General features: G+C 37.8%; 3 protein-coding genes and 1 pseudogene across 8 annotated transcripts; 3 read left to right on the forward strand and 1 right to left on the reverse strand.

Moving 5' to 3' along the window:
* Positions 1-517: 517 nt before the first annotated feature.
* Positions 518-3,996, reverse strand: TDT (tonoplast dicarboxylate transporter). Its single transcript, XM_020698403.2, has 6 exons — positions 3,518-3,996; positions 1,959-2,436; positions 1,797-1,840; positions 1,603-1,698; positions 826-1,336; positions 518-739 (listed from the first exon to the last, which is right to left on the reverse strand). The coding sequence occupies exons 1-6, from the start codon at positions 3,938-3,940 to the stop codon at positions 687-689; spliced, it is 1,605 nt and encodes a 534-aa protein (XP_020554062.1). The 5' UTR covers positions 3,941-3,996; the 3' UTR covers positions 518-686.
* A 2,972-nt stretch (positions 3,997-6,968) lies between these two features.
* Positions 6,969-8,996, forward strand: LOC110013012 (F-box protein CPR1). 2 transcript variants are annotated; one of them, XM_088876552.1, is made up of 4 exons: positions 6,971-7,258; positions 7,393-8,338; positions 8,600-8,661; positions 8,799-8,996. In XM_088876552.1, exons 2-3 carry the CDS (start codon positions 7,449-7,451, stop codon positions 8,637-8,639), a joined length of 930 nt encoding a protein of 309 aa, XP_088732678.1. In that variant the 5' UTR covers positions 6,971-7,258; positions 7,393-7,448; the 3' UTR covers positions 8,640-8,661; positions 8,799-8,996. The 2 variants fall into 2 exon arrangements, with proteins under 2 accessions (XP_020554063.1, XP_088732678.1); XM_020698404.2 differs by having other exon boundaries at positions 6,969-8,338.
* Positions 8,997-9,190: 194 nt separating this feature from the next.
* LOC105175410 (F-box protein CPR1) lies at positions 9,191-14,717 on the forward strand. 5 transcript variants are annotated; one of them, XM_088876554.1, is made up of 4 exons: positions 9,191-10,210; positions 11,588-12,735; positions 13,140-13,229; positions 14,203-14,717. In XM_088876554.1, the coding sequence occupies exons 2-3, from the start codon at positions 11,627-11,629 to the stop codon at positions 13,177-13,179; spliced, it is 1,149 nt and encodes a 382-aa protein (XP_088732680.1). In that variant the 5' UTR covers positions 9,191-10,210; positions 11,588-11,626; the 3' UTR covers positions 13,180-13,229; positions 14,203-14,717. The 5 variants fall into 5 exon arrangements, with proteins under 5 accessions (XP_088732680.1, XP_088732679.1, XP_020554066.1 ...); XM_088876553.1 differs by lacking the exon at positions 9,191-10,210 and adding an exon at positions 10,906-11,141; XM_020698405.2 differs by lacking the exon at positions 9,191-10,210 and adding an exon at positions 11,198-11,428 and having other exon boundaries at positions 11,558-12,735.
* Positions 14,718-14,860: 143 nt separating this feature from the next.
* LOC148784891 (uncharacterized) lies at positions 14,861-19,500 on the forward strand (annotated as a pseudogene).
* Positions 19,501-19,554: the final 54 nt, after the last annotated feature.

Raw genomic sequence — 19,554 nt, forward strand, 5'->3', positions numbered from 1 at the left:
TGCAGGTAATATTTGTAGAATTTGAGAAGATCATATGCTGCAAGATTGTGTAAATTTGCATTGCAAATCATAAGCTTGTAATCAAATGCTGCAGATATTGCCATACACTTGATATATGATTGATCATTTTTTCTGAACTATACACAAGTTTCACAACAAATATATTGCACTTGTCATATAATTAGTTTAAATATAACCAAATATGGTTTGGATTAGAATTTCCCATTATGTTTATTCACTAAGGAATATATATTAGATACCCTGTACTTTGTAATCTGTTTTATGTGTAAGAAAAAATCCAAAGCTAGCTTGGTATAGAAAGCATTTCTGAAATTCTAAAAAATTTCCTTGATTCATTAACAAAAATATTATTTTAACCAATCTTCTCTAGAGCATCTAATGATTTTTTTCTAAATATAGAAAATTAAGAAAATATTTGTTTATTTGGATTTTGTTAACTAGATGTAGTTAGAGATGTTCAGCATTTTGTATATACAAGTCCAAGAAAATAACGAGGTACAAAATCAACCTATATATACCTTTACAAATTGAAATTCTTATGTGTTACATAAATGTAACAAGAAAATATTTATATCCCGACAAAAAATATATATATATCGAAATAAAAAATTACAAAGCAGAGAAATTGATTTCACCCAAAATTAAGGCATCGCCAGACTTGTTAACTAGCTCCTAGACAAGTTCTGCAGTGGCTCATTTGTCCCGAAAACAAAAGCTCCTGCAACAACAAAAAAATCGAATTCAACACAATTTCAAAGTAAAGCATCATCCTATACGAAACCCAAATCAGAAATTAGAACTCACCAAGTGTCGGCATAAGAACAGATAACACAAGAATGCCAGCAATTTTGAGCGGAGTCCCTGTTATCAACATATCATTGATCTCAATATGCCCTGTCGTGAACCCAACGATGTTGGAAGGCGTCCCAGTCGGCAACAAAAATGCAAACTGTGCTCCAATAGAACCAGGAATTATGAGCAGCAGCGGGTGCCGATGCATAGTTTGTGCAATTTGAATTAGAAGGGGAATGACAAGGGTCGTGGTGGCGTTGTTGGAGGTAAATTCGGTAATGGTGCTGCTAATGAGGCACACGGCCGGGGCGATGGCCCAGTACGGCGCTTTCTCTAAGAAATCCAGCATTTCAGATAGCACGTCGGCCAGGCCGCTGGTCCGAACACCGTCAGCTATTGCGAATCCAGCCCCCAGTAGGAGTACGATGCCCCACGGCAGTTTCTTGCATTTGTTCCAGTCCATTAGCTTCTCCCCTGGCTGCTTCTTGTTTGGGATTATGAACAGTAGTGTTGCCATCATCACCTGCACATATATTCAAACAAATTGTGCGCTCTCATTAATGCTAATTGAAGGACAAAGTTACATATTTTCATTATATAACTATTCAGTAATAAAAACAAATATCATTTTGAACGGATTGAAATTTATATTGTAATTTTTGTTGCCTTGATTATTTCGTTTGTATACAATTTTTTTAGATAAAATCAATAATTTAATAATTATACACATGACATGTATATATGAAATAAAATAGATAATCCATCCGCATCATGAATAGTGGTGCTTACACTAGCAGTTCCATCACCAGCACGACCCTTGAACAGTGATCCCCAACCAGGGATGTCGTCTGTTATGTTCCTCGTCATCCACAATACTATCAACATCTACATTGACAATTATAGTTTTAAATTTTAATCAAACAAATTAAATTAAATCAAAGTAAAATATAACTAATAAATTCATTAGAAACATCACGACGTACCGAAAATATTGCTAGTACCATCTTCTCCGCAAAAGCCATTGGACCTACAGTTCCATCATGTCACAATCATATTATTAATTTCCCAGAACTAGCTAAAATAAAATTGAATTATTAGAGCTTTTATTTATTAATATTTATTCAAGAAAAGGATATTGGGCCTACCGAGCAAATCAAGCTCCCTCCTCAAATGGGCTTTGTCCAAATAGGCTGATAGAGCTTGACTGGACCCCTTCCTGCAGTACAACAAGCAAAGTATGGCCCACAGAGCAATAAAAATCAGCAAGGCTAGTGGGAAGCCGAAGAAGAGCCACGTGTTGAAGCTGATGGGGCTGGCTTCAGGGAAGTAGCTCTTCCACATCCCAACCAGTATCAGATTGACACCTGTCCCGGTGAGGGTGCTCATCCCTCCCACAGCCGCAGAGTATGTCACCCCCAAAACCACAGCCTTGCAAAAATTGGTGACGAGGACGCACCGAGTGGGCCCCGATGGCAGCCTCTGCAATATTCCAGTCGCGACGGGCATCATCATAACAGCTGCTGCCACGTTGTGCATCCACATGCTGACGAACGCTGTCGTGGCACATATTCCCAGGAGGAGCACGGGTGGGTTCAATGGATCACCACAGAATAGCAGGGTTATCTGCGTGGCCCCACTCCCAGACTCATAATTCCAATTATTTTAATTGATAACAAATTACAAACAACATATTGATTATGTAGTCCTGTGGCCTCAAAATAATTTTCTGAATTTTTTAAAGTTAAGCAGAAATTAGTATAATTAAAGAAAACAGCATTACTGCTTTTGAAATATAAAGATAACAAATTGTTGCATAATGTTTAGCTACTAATTTTTATGTATGTATTCATATTATTTATATACATATATAATCATCTCAATATAATAAATAGATTATAATTGTTCAGAAAAAATTAAATAAATTTCAATTTATGATCTTGAAATTATCTATAAAACCAACTTTAACCACTGGGATATATAGATATTATGATTGGTCCATTTTGCTTGACGATGGAATACAATTTTATTCAGTTGTCTCCATCTGAATAAACTCGGTGTAGAAGGGCCTTATCAAAATTCACATAAAGAAAACGATTGTGGATAATAATGACTAGAAGTGTTACGCTGCGATACGTAAATAATAATAACTAGAAATGTTACGCTGCAATACGTGAAAAAGTTTTATTTAATTCTGGTTTCTATATATTTTTTCTAATTCTAGTGGTTCAAATATACCTGATGCTTATAGTTCAAAGTTTTTGTTATATTTTGTTAAATGTATAACTGATCCATATTGATAAGATATATTAAATTTGAACTTAGATAACTAAAAAATAATTGATATAACTAATTACATAAAAAATATTTTATTTGCGGGAGAAAAAAATAAGCATTGATATTTTAGTAATTAATAATTTATCTACTAAAGCCTTGAAGTATTGATATATAGTATAGATAAATAACAAACAGTTAATAAGAATTAATATTTTAATCATCTACCGTATTTAATTATAAAAAAATATATACCAGAAACAGAATATTGTATTACAAATGATGTTGTATATTTTATTTAATTAAACTAAAAACTATAATATAATTTGAAATAAAAAGTCTAATACGCCATTAATTTGGAGCAGTAGGAATTGAATTTTCAGGTGAAGTTAACACGAGGTCCAAGTATTTGAAGATTGAGTTGAGTGCTTACATTGAGAGCTAATCTCCTGTGTATGTTGTAATGCTCAACAGCAAGCGCGAGTATGAAACTCCCAAGGACAAGCGAGATCACGTCGTCCATGTAGGAATGCGCCACGTCATCGGCGGAGGCGATTCCGAAGAGGGGGAAGAGGAAGAGCGGCGCCATGGAGGTTATCGGCATCGGCACCGCCTCCGTCATCCACCAGGTGAACATCCAGGCGAGCACCGCCAGCATGTTACGGCTGCCGTCTCCGCGGTCAATGTTCAACTTAACAAAGAGGCAGATGAAGGCGCAGAGGGAGGGTCCGAGAAGGACGAAGAAGTTCTTCAATGTGAAAATAGATCTTATGAATGAATTGAAGCTCTGTGACCTGTGAATGGGAAGCAAAGGGGCCTTGGGGTCATCTTCACGAACCGTATCCGCACCATCCATTTGAGAGGAGAGCAAGTGTTGATTTCTTTCAACTCAAAGTCTGGCTTTATACAGGTCATTTGGAATAGTATGCATATAAATTTTAATTATCTTTCTTTTTGTTTTTCTGAGATACCGTTTTAAACTTTGTTTCTTCAAACTAATAGGCAACAACTGTAACTTACACGACAAAAACACACGTATAATATCTTTGATTAAACGTGTTAATAATGGCAGATACACATCAACAAATTTATGATTTGGAACTTAACTATGACAAGTGTTTTTATTTTGAATTTTGAGTTTTGGGGGTTGAATGAGATGCGAGTGTGTGGTGGGCAGTCTCAAGTCCCATCGCTCCACCCAATTATCTACTCAATAATTAGGGAAGGAGGGCCAAGGAATATGAAATCAGGCGGCCAATACTATTACTTGCTCATTCATGCATGATGCCACCCCTATCCCCCACCTCAAAATTACATGTATGCTATTCTCTGGCTAGACACCTGGAATCCTATTCCAATAATGCACAACAGAGAGGGCCCTCATCACCTAATTTTGATGTTTGACGCTTCATACATCATCCACCACACATCACCAATTCTTTTGATTTTTCTCTCAAAAATAATACTTGTTCCGTTTCCAATACCCTTGAGTTTGAGTTTGTTTGGTAATCATTGTAGTAAAGTATATAACATGATACTCAAACCCCTCTACAATTCATGCATATGCATTTCGGATTACGTTACAACCTTGGACCCGCCTTTCTCCTCCTTATCCACTCATTCACTTTCCATCCCATTTTTATATTTAACTTATCCACTCTCCTTACTTACCAAAACAGCTTATTATTATTATTATTAAGTAGATTATAACAACCTCTTGTAATAGATAATATAATTATAAAATATAAAATTAGTTTGACTATTAATATGAACACGCATATGAGTACCTTTATTGTCTTTTTTTTTTTTTTTTTTTGAGAAATTTGGACGTAAGACTGAATGTATCAAAAAATTTTAATTTTGAGATCATTTTAAAATTTTTATAAAGTGGAGGACTACAAACATTGACAAAAAATATAATTTCATAGTTATAAATACCTTCTCATTATTTGAAATATTATAAATACCCCTTTAGTATTAACGATTGTGTGACAAACCCCCTCTATAATGAGCTGTCATAAAAAGATATTTGTTAGATGACTTTAATTTTAAAAGAATATTTTAATTTTTCAAATAATTGAAGACATTTATAATTACAACAAAGTTTCTGAAATTTCGTTATATTTTACCCTTATTACTATACAGACTGCCGGATCTTGTGGGCCACTGTTCAGCCCAACTTCCATTATCCATGTCTAGTGGGCCTATATATGTCAGAGTCCCGGACACGTCATCAGCCCAGCCCACATCACATATGCGGCTGATTACGTAATTTTACAAAGATATTTTGTAAAACTATTGAAATTAAATAAACCTAAATTAAGCAAAAATCTTATGTATTCAACCAGCAAATCACATCTGAAATTCGTCAAAAGCGAGGAGCCTCATCGGACCTCCTCGCTTCTCAACAATGGCTCCGTAGTGTTTGGATTCAAAGAAACTCGGGTCCACAACCCGGACTAAGAGCATGTAGCTGGATTCCGCATGCATAGCTTCAACTACGCTCTGGAGTTTCAGATTCCTACCACTTATCTTGTTGTATTCATCCACCGCAAAGTTTCCGATCCGGACAACCGTAGGATCCTCGTTCGTCGCATTTAACCGGACGACTCTGTCTTCCGGAGATACATTCATGCGGTTCAGACCGAAGAACGCGATTGCATAGACATCGAGAAGAATGTAGGCGACCAGCAAAAATTCAATACTTACGAGGAGTACGCTAACTTTGAGGGCCATGTTGTGTTTGTATGTATGCGTGTGTGGGAACTGATGAATTCTGGTGGTGGTGGGGCTTTTGTTTGTGTAAACAGCATTTCATTTCCGTTTCAGGATTTCGATATCAGGGATTGGGTTATCAGCATCCTTTTTTTTTTTTTAATTGTTTTTGGTGAGTTTTAATTTCAGTAATTTGTCCTGGATTTTATTTTTCTAATTGGGAAAGTGGTTTTCATTTTATGATTGTAAAATAAATATGTTTTTGTCTTGACTTCTTTTCGTTATTTCAGAAATCACGATTTTAGTTTTAGTTTCATACTCCTATACTATTTATTAAAAATGTGACCGCTATAGTAACTTATTTAAGTGAACATATTATTTTTATTTAAAATTTATTTATTATTTATTTAATTAATGAACTCTCTCATAGAATTTTCTATTCACGCATATTTGATAATTGTTGCAGCATGCGATTTCAGTAAGCATATAAAAAAGAATTGTGATTAGAAATGAAGAAAAAAAAGAAATTTGTGAAAGAAACAGACATGGTGTACGGGTATGAGAAATAAAAAAATATGCGAGAAAAAAAAACATCAAGTAAAGTAAGAGGAAAAAAAATTATAATTCTTGATTTATTGACAATGTGAAAAATTAGATGACAAAAAGAAACATAAAAAAGTAGGGTGTGAGAAATATTGAGAAACGGGTGAGAAATATTGAGAAACGGGTGAGAGAAAAATAAAGAAGTTATCATTATGAGATAGTTAAAAAATATTAAAATTATTATTTGAATCAATTTTTTTAATGAAAGAAAAAATTTAAAAAATAAAATTGTGTATTAAAAAATTAGTACAATAAAAAAGATTTTTTTTACAATGGTTCATATATTATTCTATTATATCAATTGTTTATTTTATTTTCAAATTTATTTATTTAAATAGACTAAAAATATAATTAAATTTTAAATTATGCATACATATCAAGTGTGTTTCAATTATTAATATAAATTTATTTTTTAATTTTATTATAAACAAAAGTAATATGCTTATTTTTGTTTGGATATAAATACATAAATATATATATTTTGTTTAATTCGGCACGAGTAGGGTGTACCTGCTTATTTTTATTTTAATGTTCAGCGGGTGGGGGAGATTTGGCGCGAAACCTTGCCGCCTGGTTGATAGTGTCTGGACGGAATTACCCCTGTTATTCGCCGCATACAGAGGACATTTATTGGAAACAACAATTATGGGTTTGCTGCACACTCTTTGTAGAGTTTCACTGTCCTCCACTCCCAATTCAAACCCCTTTTTTCATGGGAATATCTCCAAATTCTGCAGAACAAAAGCCCTAAACTCACTCACCCTCTTCCCCAAATTCTCGAAATGCAGAATTTACCCCAGGAGATCGTCACAGACATCCTCTCTCGGCTGCCGGTGAAATCACTTCTGCGTTTCAGGTGCGTTTCGAAACCATGGCGCTCTTTGATTGACAGCAAAGATTTCGTTAAGTTGCATTTGCATCAATCCACCAAAACCAACTCCAACCGCTTCCTACTCTTTGAAGACACTTTGTTGGATATTTTCGCCGTAGATTTAGATTCGTTCGAGCGGTTAGACCTTGGTGATCCCCCGTTGAACGACTACGGCATGGCAAACTCTTGCAATGGGCTTGTTCTGGCTGTATCCGACAGGCCTGTGCTGTGGAATCCATCGACAAGAAAGCTCAAAGAATTGCCGCCGACGCCGCTTGAATCCCCTGGAGATGTTAAGGTTTACGTCAACGAACTCTATGGTTTCGGCTATGATTCCAAGAGTGATGACTACAAGGTTGTTAGGGTGACGGAGGTTGGCGATGGGCAAGATGGTGAGTACTTGTATTCTGAAACTAAGATTTATAGCTTGAAATCAAATTCCTGGAAGAGGGTGGAAGATTATCCTCATATTTTGCCTAGTGGTAAAAGGGTCTGGGGCGTTTATCTGAACGATGCTCTGCATACTGTTGTGAAACATTGTCATCATTGCGAGTCGATTATGGCGTTTGATCTTGGAACGGCTGAGCATCATGAGTTGCCGAGGCCGGACCTTACAGGTGAAAATATTGGAGTCGCTTCAGTTGAGGTAATGGGAGGTTATCTTACTGTCCTTGTTCCCCGAAAGATGAATAGAAGCGAAATATGGGTGATGAAGGAATATGGGGTGAAGGAGTCTTGGACAAAATTATTGTGTTTTGCCCCACCGATGCCTGAACCTTATATGAATCTGACTCCATTAGCCTATTTGAAGAAAGGTGATGAGGTTCTCTTGAACTATGACGGCAGATGCCTCCTTGCCTACAGCTTGAGGAAGCGAGCTGTTAGGATTGTGGATGTTCCTGGTTTGGTTCCCCAATTCTATGATGTTGCTTTTTTTGGTACCTCATTTTATGCTGAGGTTTGTGTTGGCAGCCTCGTTTCGCTCGACAGTCCTAGTGAAGATGATGGGTCTGAGAAACAAAGCATACAGAGCCAAGAGAAGGCAAACAAGGATAATAACAACAGGTAAGCCAACTATGCGTGTTTTAAGGGTATTCTGTTCTTTGTTTAGGTTGCATACTCTTTCCTTTCTATCTATGCAAGTCTAATGCATACAACAAATACTTGTAGATTGTTATGCTTCTTTATCTCTGCTCCTTGTTCATTGTAAAATGACTTTATGCGGATATGATCTACTCTCCCATAGCTCTGCTGCAAAACGTATAACTGGTTCCTTGCTACCCTAATGATATGGGGTGTTGTATTGTTTCCCTGCTTGGTTTGTAGGGATGATTTTCTGTCAGTGGGTTTCAAGCTGGTACTTTGAAGAAATTGTAAAGGAAAATGAGGTAGTACTCTCTTGTTCTTCAAACTAGAAGCTATATTTCCTTTTTGATGAAGCATTATCTATTCTTAAACTTGTCTCTGGCTACTTGATTTGTCAATAAGTTTCCTATTTATATGTTTACTACTTAACATCTAACAGGTACTAGTGGGAGCATTTGGTAATGAAGAGGAAATCAGCAGGAATGTTTTGATGGAACTTTTTAACCCTTCTGGAGTGGGGTAAAGGGCTCAGAATGTTTTTGTGTAATAGGATCAGCTGTTTATTCTAATTTCGTACATGTCTCCTAATGTATCTTGGTGATATCCTTTAATGGTGCTGTGAATTTGAATTTCCTAACATTTTCTCTAACTTAGAAATGCTTTTGAGTTGGCTGAAGTAGTTCCTTGATATGGAGATAGATGGTATTTTCAAATCAAAATGCTCCAAGAATAAAGATTTACTGGGTTTTCCTGGTAGGGATGGACGATCTTTTTGGGCCTGTTTCCTAGTTGGGGAGGATCGCATCTATTGTAGGTCCTATTTTCTTCTATTAGAAAAATAAGACGACTTTTATTAGTTGCAAGCCAAATCTGATTCCGACCATTACCCCTCGTTTGGAGAGTTGTCCATGTCACTTGCATGCCGGAAGTACTGATGTTACAATGATGGAACAAGAATTAAAGAGAAGGGGCAAGTGTAGGAGTATCAGTGGCCTGTGTTCCCCACCTCAATTTAAGGGCATTCGTGCGGAAATGGGTTTATCCAAATCCGAGTTAACCCAGATGATTTTTACAAGACAGAGAACCCTAATTCTCCTCCCTATTCAGAAAGTCTGATGGACCCTCTGAGATCATCATAGACATCCTGATTTGGCTTCCCGATGAGCTTCTGTTGCGCTTCCAGACCATTGCGCTCTCTGAATGACGGGAAAGACTTAATCACACTGCATTTGCAACACTTCTCTAAAACCAACTCCAATCGCAGTCCTGGAGCCGACTCAAACTTTTCTACATAGATTTATATTCCTTCGAGCTCTTTGATGTTGGCAACACCCAGTTTAAACCCCGGTCCGTTGCAGGCTCTTGCAGTGGGCTTGTTCTCCATGTATTCAAGTATGATAGAATTGTTCTATGGAATCTTTCTACAAGGAAACCGAGCAAACTGCCTAGTCTGCCACTGGAGTATTTCAGATCATATAGCGTTAATCATGTGCAAGAACGATATGGTTCGGCTGTGATTCTAAGCATGATGACTATAAGATTGTTAGGGTGGTCCAGGATAGCGTTCTTATAGGTGGTGCGTCATTATCCTCCGGAGACACATTTATAGTCTTAAATCAAATTCCTGAAAGAAGGTTTGATTTTCCATTTATGTTATCTTGTGGTAAAAGGTGATGTGCTTTATGATACTCTGCATACTGTTGCGTACATGTTAACTCCTCTCAAGCGATTGTGGCGTTGATCTTGCGAAGTAAGGGTACTATGAGGTGTCGAAGCCATAACTTTCTGGTGTCTTGATTTATCATTGATGGAGATATTGGGAGGTTGTCTTGCCGCCGTTGCCCCCTGGAGGTTGTCTTCTTAACCCTTTTGCTTAGTTGAAATCTGGACATGGATGTTTTGTGAAAATTTGTATCATCCTATCACTTAATTGTTTAAATTTCAGAGCTAATCTCTGTTCTGAGTAAGCTGGTTTTCCTTTCACGGTTACCATATCAAAACATAATCCTCTATTTTTGTTTGCTATAAATATTTTCATACTCAAATGGCGTAATTCTCTGAAACTTTCTTATGCTCATTTTCTGTCACCCATTATGATTATAAGTGCTGTGTTGTCATATGTCTGACTCTGCTGAGTATCAATTTGATTCAAGCTAGTGCCTTGAAGAAATTCAGGTTGAACATGCCGAGGAAAATGAGGTGGATTAGTAAAGTTGCTCCCTTCCTGAGCGCTGAAAACTGCGCCTCTTAATTGCTTTTGTTCTTGAAAAACTCATTAGTTTAAACATCATTGTAAATTAGTCCTCTTTCAACATATCTAAGTGGGGGTCATCTTTCTGGTGACGTAGGCTTAACCTGTCACGCGTGCGCTACGTTGTTGCCACGTGCTAACATTTTTCTGGGACAGCTATACCATGGCCTCTGCTGGCCGGTGGCAGGCCCATTTACAATAATGTAAAACTGGGCCGCATATTTGAGCTTAGTGCAGCCAGTTTCCAGTATGCTTTTTAATGATCGACTTATTGTTCTTCCTTCTGGACTACATACGGCCGAAAGGAAAAAGCTTAAACTTTGAGAGGATTTAAGGTGTCAGTTTCATTATAGGAATCAAATTGGAATTACTTTCTTTGGAGAGGGTCGATTCTTCCACTTCCATTACCTTTTTCTTACATTTCATATGCCTTCCACTTCATTTTTTAAGAATCAAATTTCCAGACTTTACCTTGTCTGCTGATTTCTTGGAGATTGGACATTCCCTCTTCCTTTTCTCCATACCAAACAGGTAATTTGACTCCTTTTTTCTTCAGTTAAGCATCAACATGAGATCCGTGCCCAAGCCCAAAGTAATGAATAACGTAAAAGAAGAGCAAGAAGGCCAAACTATTAAATGCAGCTTTCACTACTGCCGTGTCCACTACTCCCCTACTCGATTATCCTATCCACTTAACCAACATTTTTCTAATACACCACTCGTCCCAAGAGTATCAATAACAACCTTACACCATCATCTCCACCAAGAACACGCACTCACTCACAATTCAACATCTATCCGTCCTACTTTTTCTTGAGGTGATAATCATCTTTCTCTTTTTATTTTCACTTTTAAATTGAGCCCGTTACTTTGGAACTTGAAACAAGAGAGTCGAGCACATTTTTACTATCAAGTAAAACTAAAGTACAATTCTGATCTTTCTTCAGGCAAGAATTTAAGCTCTTATATATTTTCAGAATGCAGAGGGCATAGGTTGCATAGAGCGACTCACAGAAATGCCTACTCTACCATTTGAAATCATCGAGGACATCCTCCGCCGCCTCCCCGTGAAAACCCTCAAGCGGTTTCGGGCCGTTACGAAAACTTGGTGTTTTCTCATAGACAGTGAGAATTTCATCAAACTACACTTGCGCCAATCTTTGGTCTCGAATTCCCACCGCAGTCTTATTCTCGGAGGGCTCGGCCTGTACACGATCGATTTGGATTCCCTGGACAAGACCCACGTAATCAAACCGCCGTTTTACTACAAGAGTGTTGACGGAATCTCGAATTCTTGCAATGGTATAGTTCTTGTGATGAGCGAGCCTGCTGTTCTTTGGAACCCCTTTTCCAGGGTCTACAAGGTTTTGCCGGAATGTTCTGTTGAATATCCTGTTGAGTTGGATTCTTACTCTAAAAGCACTTATGGGTTTGGCTATGATTCAACTAATGATGATTATAAGGTTGTTAGGGTTGTGGAATTTAGGAACGAAACAACGCATGTCTGGACGCATTCAGAGACTACGATCTATAGTCTTAAATCGAATTGCTGGAGAAGAATCGAGGGTTTTCCTTATCCGTTGCCGTTCTTGAGGGGATACTGGCGAGTGCACGTTAACGGAGCGCTTCTTACGCCGGTGGAGGAACTTCATGTACACGAAGCGAGAATCATGGCTTTTAGTGTTGAGAGAGAGAACCATTACGAGGTGACGATGCCTCCAGGGATTCGAACCAGAGGTGTTGATCTGGACGTGATTGGAGGATGCCTGTCTCTGGTTTGTGCTCAAAGGTCTCGGGTTGTTATTTGGGTAATGAAAGAGTATGGAGTGAAGGAATCATGGACTAAGTTGCTCTCGATTTGTCCTTCTGCTATCGAGCGCGATTATTTTGTGAAGCCACTGGCGTATTCCAGGGAAGGTGATAAGATTCTGCTTAATTGCGATGATAAGAGGCTCGTTTGGTATGATTTATCAAATAAAACCGTTGAGAATGTGTCAGTGGATGGTATGCCATTCATATTTTATGCTGAAGCTTGTGTTGAGAGTCTTATTTCGTTTGGTTGCCCGGATGCAGACAAGAAACGTGGACAAGAGAAAAAGAAGGAAAACAAGATCAGGAATAGAAGGTGAAGTAGTAGTACTATGATTATTTTTCTGCCTGATTTTTTAGCTACTTATCTGTCTTGTCTGGTGTTATATGGAGTAAGTGAACTATGATATCTATTTATGGTTCAAGTTACTTGCAGCCTCTAGATCAGTGGCTTTTCATATGGTTTCACAATTACTATCTGTTATCAAGTTTTGCACGTAGCACTTGAATCTTTCATAGGAAAAGAGTCTTGGTTACTTCTTTTTTAGGCTCGAATAATGCTAAAGTATCTAACAGGTTTTGCTATCATATCCGGCAGATTACCCTGCGAATGTGACTGATCTGAGAATAGTTCATACACTGAACTTAAGCTTTTTGGGCCTAAAGCCCAAATGTTTTTTGGTAATCTGATCAGACTCTTCTCTCCTCTCCTTTTACCAGGGATGATTTCTTGTCCGAGGGATTCAAGTTAGTGCTCTGATAATAAGATGAGAAGCAAAAGGAAGAAACACAAATGGATGAGGCGAAGAGGTACGTCCAACCAATTCTTCTTACGGAAGTTAACTTGATAGCATCAATGCTAGATCCAGAAGTTCACTTATGAACTTGAATCTTGTGTTTCGAATTCATATTCTAAGGAATAAAGTAGTCATGATTGGCTTTTTTGTGAATAAAAAGCTTATGAGTTGCCAGTCTCCCTTTAGTCACATCACACAGATGCTAATTTTTCTTTACCTTCTTGATGGGACCTTTTATTTCCATGTAAACAAGTTTTAATGGACAGATTACCACCTGGAACAAAGTAGTTTATCTCTTATGGAGAGGAAAATGGAAGTCCAAAGCTAATTTCCAGTATCCCTGTCAAAGAGTCTCCCATTGAAAAATGTTCTGCAGCTCACTTATTAATTCTAAATTTCAGTGTTCTGAAGAATAAATATAATCAGAAATTTAGTATTAGTACTTAGTCATCATGATTCTGCATTCACTTCCATTGCTTTTGTACAAGGCAGCACACTAATGTTGCATAGTTTGCATTTAATTTCATGGTCTTGATACTTGTTGATGTAGTGTAATGCAATATAAATTTCGAAGTATTTAAATTGATCCGAAAAGGAAAATTTGTTGTTCTTTTTCAAAGTTATTCTTCTTTTGATTTTACTTTGTTAACGTAGCCAAACTGGATCCTTCTTTTGTTTCGACTTGTTTTTTATGCATTAACTATTTACGACTCAATTATGGCATCATTAGTCCAATTGTGGTTCACTGGAAGTACAAACAAATTATGCTCAACCTGGTTTTGATTTTCCAGTTGACTGAATGGTCTGACCTCAAAATATTGCTTTGATCCACATGAAGATTGTTGCCTGGTTTTTTCTGCAATTGTTGTATGCTTGGAGTTTAATCTTCAATAGTTCTTTATCTGAGCTGACTGCTGCTATGTTGCACTTGCTATCTCAGTTTTAAGATTTGGCCTCATTTTTATTGATTTGGATCTTGACTGCAGAACAGCAATGGAATCAGATGATGAAGAATAACTGGAAAAAGCTCACTCGATTCTTCTGTCAAAATCAATGTTCCCGGTGCCAAAATTAGCAACTGAGAAAGAGCTACGGGTCCTATTCACAAGCATTGCTAAACTACGTGTGGAAGATCAACTTAGCAGCCGATCAAGATGGGGAACAAATTTTGGTTGGAAGGAACCCTTTCTTGATGTTGCGATCTGCTTAACTAGTAATGGTATTGACTGCAGCTCTGGTTGTGTACTTCTTCTCTATAGCTAGAATGACTGCCACAACAGCAATTGGAGAGAAGGAAACGGTGGCTCTATCCCTCTGACTCTCCTCCTTTAGCAATCATCAAAGTTTTTGGTAACAACTTTACAAATTGAACGACTCTGCCTGAAATTCACAGTGGATATATCTTTTTTGGCTTGCGAAATGATGTATAATACAACCAGAAATCTCCTGACTATTGGTTAATATACTGTCTTAAAGACTTTAACTGACATAATTTCTGCAAGTACTCTTCCATTCACTTTTCCCCAAACCCCGGCTCCTTCTTTTTCTTTTTTGCTGCATATATATATATGGTCTTTGTTTTTCCAGAAACAGATTTGATTTTTGTGGTGATACAAATTCCGGATACGGATATTTCTGCAAGACGTTTGGCCTCTATGTTTTTATTGGGATGTATCAGGCGAGTTTGAGGCGGGTTTGTCAAAAAATTTTATTCTGACTTGTGAAAGTTTCACAAACTTTAAATAAAGGTAGGTCCGTTAATGGATAAATAATAGGGCAAAAGATAATTTTCGTCCCACAGCTATAGGCCATTTTCGTTTTAGTCCCGTAAGTTTCTAGGGTTTCAATTTGGTCTTGTAAAACTGAAAAATTCGCAATTTCAGTCCAAATTTGGCCGGAAAATTTTGTGGGTCGCCGGAAAAAGTCACATGCGATGCATGTGACTTTTAAAATTGGGGGCTCGATTCTGATTGGCTCGAGAAGCTGACGTGGTGCATATGTGGCACATACGTGGAAATTTAAAAAAAAAAACGATCTCAAAAGAATGGCAAAGGCGGAGGACGGCATTTGTCGGATCTTTGCACAGAGGTGACCAAAATTGATGGGACTGGTCTCAAAAGATTCGCCAGAACGAGAGGCGTTCAACGATGGTCTTCCGAGTCGGTGGTTCGTTCAGACGAAAGAGAAAACGCTGGCGGAAGGTGCAGTCACGGCGGACGACGACTGAGATCTTCAAAATGATGGATCTTTGCACCTAGTTGATGAAAATGGATGAGACTAGTCACATTAGAACCGCAGTGAGGAGACGAATCCAATGGTACCAATCCGCGATCATGGGTTGTCCTATCGCCGGCGAATCGACGGGAATTGTCCGCGGTGGTCAATTTCAAAGCCCAGTCGTTGTCGTGGTCGGATCGCAAAATTGGTTGAGGGGTTTTGTTCTCCTTATTATGGGTAATCGAATGGTATATGTGGTGGCTAGAAATTCCAAGTAACGGTGGCGGAATTGAAGAGAGAAGGTGGCGGCGAATGGTGGGGATTTCAAGACTTTGACTTCCCGTCGATTTTTTTTTTTTTAATTTCCACGTATGCGCCACGTCAACTTCTCTAGCCAATTAGGATCGAGCCCCCAATTTTAAAAGTCACATGCATCGCATGTGACTTTTTCCGGCGACCCACAAAATTTTCCGGCCAAATTTGGACTGAAATTGCGAATTTTTCAGTTTTACGGGACCAAATTGAAACCCTAGAAACTTACGAGACTAAAACGAAAATGGCCTATAGCTGTGGGACGAAAATTGTCTTTTGCCCTAAATAATATTGAGGCTCAACACATAATAATAAATCAAAATTCAGACCCAAACCCAGATATGGAGTTGGGAGATGGACATATAACAGTTTTTCGATTCCAATGATATGAGAAAATTTTGTTATGTAATGAAAATGTGTCGATGTGAGTGGGGTATTAAAGTGTGATAGAATTTACATATAGGGGGTGTGAAGTAGGGTAGTTTGTATGAGAATTGTGCTAAATCTCTAATGTTTATATAAACAGGTGGATTGTTGAGCCTGCGCATGATACTTTATTTTTCTTAAATAGTCATAACTTAAGCTTGAAAACAAGTAGAGATTATTCTTAAATACTCATAACTGCTTCTAAATAGAGAAATTTCCATTATTAAATTACAAGTTCATACTTTAAACCCTTTAGCCCCCAAAATACCAAAAAAGAAAAGGTCAAAAGTGCACACACAACTCCCTCACCCCCTTCTCGCTCCAACCCAACAAAAACCATTTCTCACTCCTCTCCTCTTTCTTCTTCTTCCATTCATGAATCTCGGCTCCTACCACAACAATATCATTCATGAATGGCGTCTTCTCCTCCTCCTCCACCGCCACCGGTTGCCCTTCACAATGATACGGTTCACCGCCGTCGCCACCTTCACACCTCTACCATTACTCGCCTCAGTTCAGTCCTCCATTTTTGTCCTTTGCTTATTCATTAAACACCTCTCTTTTTCCATTACGCCCCAACCCATTTCCCAACCTGACCCGCCTGTAACTGACCTCTCTTCTCATCTGTTTTCGCTTCTCTGCCAACCCAATTGGCAGAAGCACCCTTCTTTCGGAAAGTTGATCCCCAGAATATCCCCTTCTATTTTCTCCTCTTTCCTCTCCCACCATCCCCATCTCAATCCTCATATTGCCCTTAATTTTTTCGATTTACTCACCCGCGCCCCCACTTTCAAACCCAATGTCCAAGCCTATGCTTCCCTTTTGCGCTTTTTGATAAAGAATAAGTCTTATGGCAATGCCGACAAAACCGGATTTTACTGATTAAGTGTTGTGAGACGGCAGAGGATGCCAGCTCCGTTTTGAGCTTTTTGCGTGAGATGAATCATTGTGATGATGGTGATTTTGGGTTTAAACTTGGTCTTAGGTGTTACAACATGCTTTTGATGTTGCTGGCACGATTTCTGATGATCAATGACATGAAATGTGTTTATAGGGATATGTTGGATGATAAGGTCTCACCAAATATCTGAACATTTAATACAATGATTAATGCCTATTGTAAATTGGGTAACGTGAGTGATGCTGAGTATTATTTAAACATGATTTTTCAGGCTGGTTTGAAGCCCAACACACATACTTACACGTCATTCATTTTGGGACATTGTAGGAGAAATGATTTAGGTAGAGCAAGTAAAATTTTCATGACTATGCCACACAAAGGTTGTCAAAGGAATGAGTTTCATATAATAATTTGATACATAGGGTTGTGCGAAGCTGGGAGAGTGGATGAGGCAAAGAAGCTGTTTTTGCAGATGGCAAATAATAATTGTTTCCCAATGTTCGGACCTACACAATTCTAATTGATGTGTTGTGTGGTTTAAATAGGAGGTTGGTGGCTTTGGGCTTGTTTGAAGAAATGAAGGATAAATGATGCGAGCCCAATGTCCATACCTACACTGTACTTATTGATGGTGCATGTAAAGATGGTATGCTTGACGAAGCAAGGAAAATACTTGGGACAATGCGAGATAACAGGTTGGTCCCTAACGTATGACTTATAATGCTCTGATCGATGGCTTTTGTAAGAAGGGAATGGTTGACACTGCTTTTGAGATATTTGACATGATGGAGTCAAAAAATTGTAGGCCAAATGTGCGTACTTATAATGAGTTAATTTCTGGATTCTGTGAGGGGAAAAATGTCCACAAGGCGCTTCTCAGTCAGATGCTAGAGGAAAAGATTTCTCCAGATCTTGTGACTTTTAACAATTAGTATGTGGACAATGCAAGGAGGGTGAAATAGATAGTGCTCTTCGCCTACTTAGGTTATGGAAGAGAAGAATGTAGTTCCTTATCGGTCAACCTTTGGTACTCTCATCAATGCCTTATGTGAAAAGGGGTGTGTGGATAAGGCATATGGCATATTTGACTCTCTAAAAGAGAAGGGGATCAAGCCGAATGAAGTTATGTACACTGCTCTTATTGATGAATAGTGCAACTTGGAGAAAGTTGACTGTTCCCTTGCTTTGTTTGAAAGAATGGTTACAGAGAGCTGCCTTCCAAACTCGTATACTTACAATGTGCTGATTAATGGATTATGCAAAGTGAAAAAACTAGCTGAAGCTTTAGAATATCTGGCAAGGATGTTGGAGGCTGGCATGAAACCCACAATTGTTACTTACTCAATTATCATTGATCAAATTTTGAAGGAGTTTGACTTTGACAGTGCTTATAAAGTTCTAACCATATGATTGCTCTGGGATATAAACCTGATGTCTGCACGTATACTTCATTCCTTCTTGCTTATTGGAACCAAGGAATGTTGAAAGAAGCAGAGGATGTGATGGCTAGAATGGAAGGAGAAAGGGTCCAAACGGATTTGATGGCTTACACAGTGCTCATTGATGGATATGGACGTGCAGGATTTATAAATCTTTCCTTTGATACCTTGAAATCTATGGTTGATGCTGGATATGAACCATCTCATTATATCTATTCAGTTTTAATCAAACATCTCTCACATGAAAAACTAATCAATGGAAATAGTGGTAGAACGGGGCTTGATCCAGGGCCAAATGGTGGCTCCATTAATATTGCTGGTGTGGAAAATAATGGACCATAATACAGCTCTTAGGCTCTTTGAGAAAATGAAGCAACATGGTTGTGCACCAAACATAAACACTTATAATGCACTCATTTCTGGTATCTGCAGAGAAGAGCTGTTTTTTAATATTCATATATTTATCTTTTTAAATATAATAAGGACACAATTGACAATTCTATACTATAATAATTTCATCAAAGTCGAAAGAAAACAAAAACCATATACTTATACAGGGTTTAGTGCAATTTACTTTTGTTATATTATAAATGAGTAAATTACTTTCTATGAAAAAATAATAGTAATTTATCCCTCTATATTTTTTAAAATAAAGTGATTTACTCCCTATCTGGGAGGTAAATTGCTTAATTTTAAAAAACACAAGGAGATAAATTGCTGCATTTTAAAAAATACAGGAGTAAATTGCACATTTGCAATATCACAAAGGACTAAATTGTATTTTTTCCTATTTATATATATATATGTATAATCTATACAAATATTTCAATGTATATAAAAGTCATTATGTGGAATTCAATGTGCACAGTGGGCCAGATCAATCCAAGACTGGCATAGGTCAGCACATAAAAGCTCGGCTTGGGATTGGCCCATTATTGTTTATGATCGGTCTTAGGCCTTTAAGGGGTCCCAATTGGGTCTGTCTTTAAATTCAAGCCCAGACTATGGATCAGCCCGGTTGAGGCCCAAACCAAGCTCAAACA

This window comes from Sesamum indicum, linkage group LG12, assembly GCF_026168435.1.
Source record: "Sesamum indicum cultivar Baizhima isolate 11 linkage group LG12, ASM2616843v1, whole genome shotgun sequence".
Taxonomy (NCBI): domain Eukaryota; kingdom Viridiplantae; phylum Streptophyta; class Magnoliopsida; order Lamiales; family Pedaliaceae; genus Sesamum; species Sesamum indicum.

Bases quoted from the DNA above. Each gene is read 5' to 3' on its own strand.
- TDT (XM_020698403.2), bottom strand. From the start codon at position 3,940: ATGGATGGTGCGGATACGGTTCGTGAAGATGACCCCAAGGCCCCTTTG. The intron at 1,841-1,958 runs GTAGGCCCAATA...ATGGAACTGTAG, and splicing joins GAGGGAGCTTGATTTGCTCG to GTCCAATGGCTTTTGCGGAG. The intron at 740-825 runs GTGAGTTCTAAT...TTGTTGTTGCAG, and splicing joins TGTTCTTATGCCGACACTTG to GAGCTTTTGTTTTCGGGACA.
- LOC110013012 (XM_020698404.2), top strand. From the start codon at position 7,185: ATGCAGAATTTACCCCAGGAGATCGTCACAGACATCCTCTCTCGGCTG. The intron at 8,339-8,599 runs GTAAGCCAACTA...CTTGGTTTGTAG, and splicing joins AACAAGGATAATAACAACAG to GGATGATTTTCTGTCAGTGG.
- LOC105175410 (XM_088876554.1), top strand. From the start codon at position 11,627: ATGCCTACTCTACCATTTGAAATCATCGAGGACATCCTCCGCCGCCTC. The intron at 12,736-13,139 runs GTGAAGTAGTAG...TCCTTTTACCAG, and splicing joins AACAAGATCAGGAATAGAAG to GGATGATTTCTTGTCCGAGG.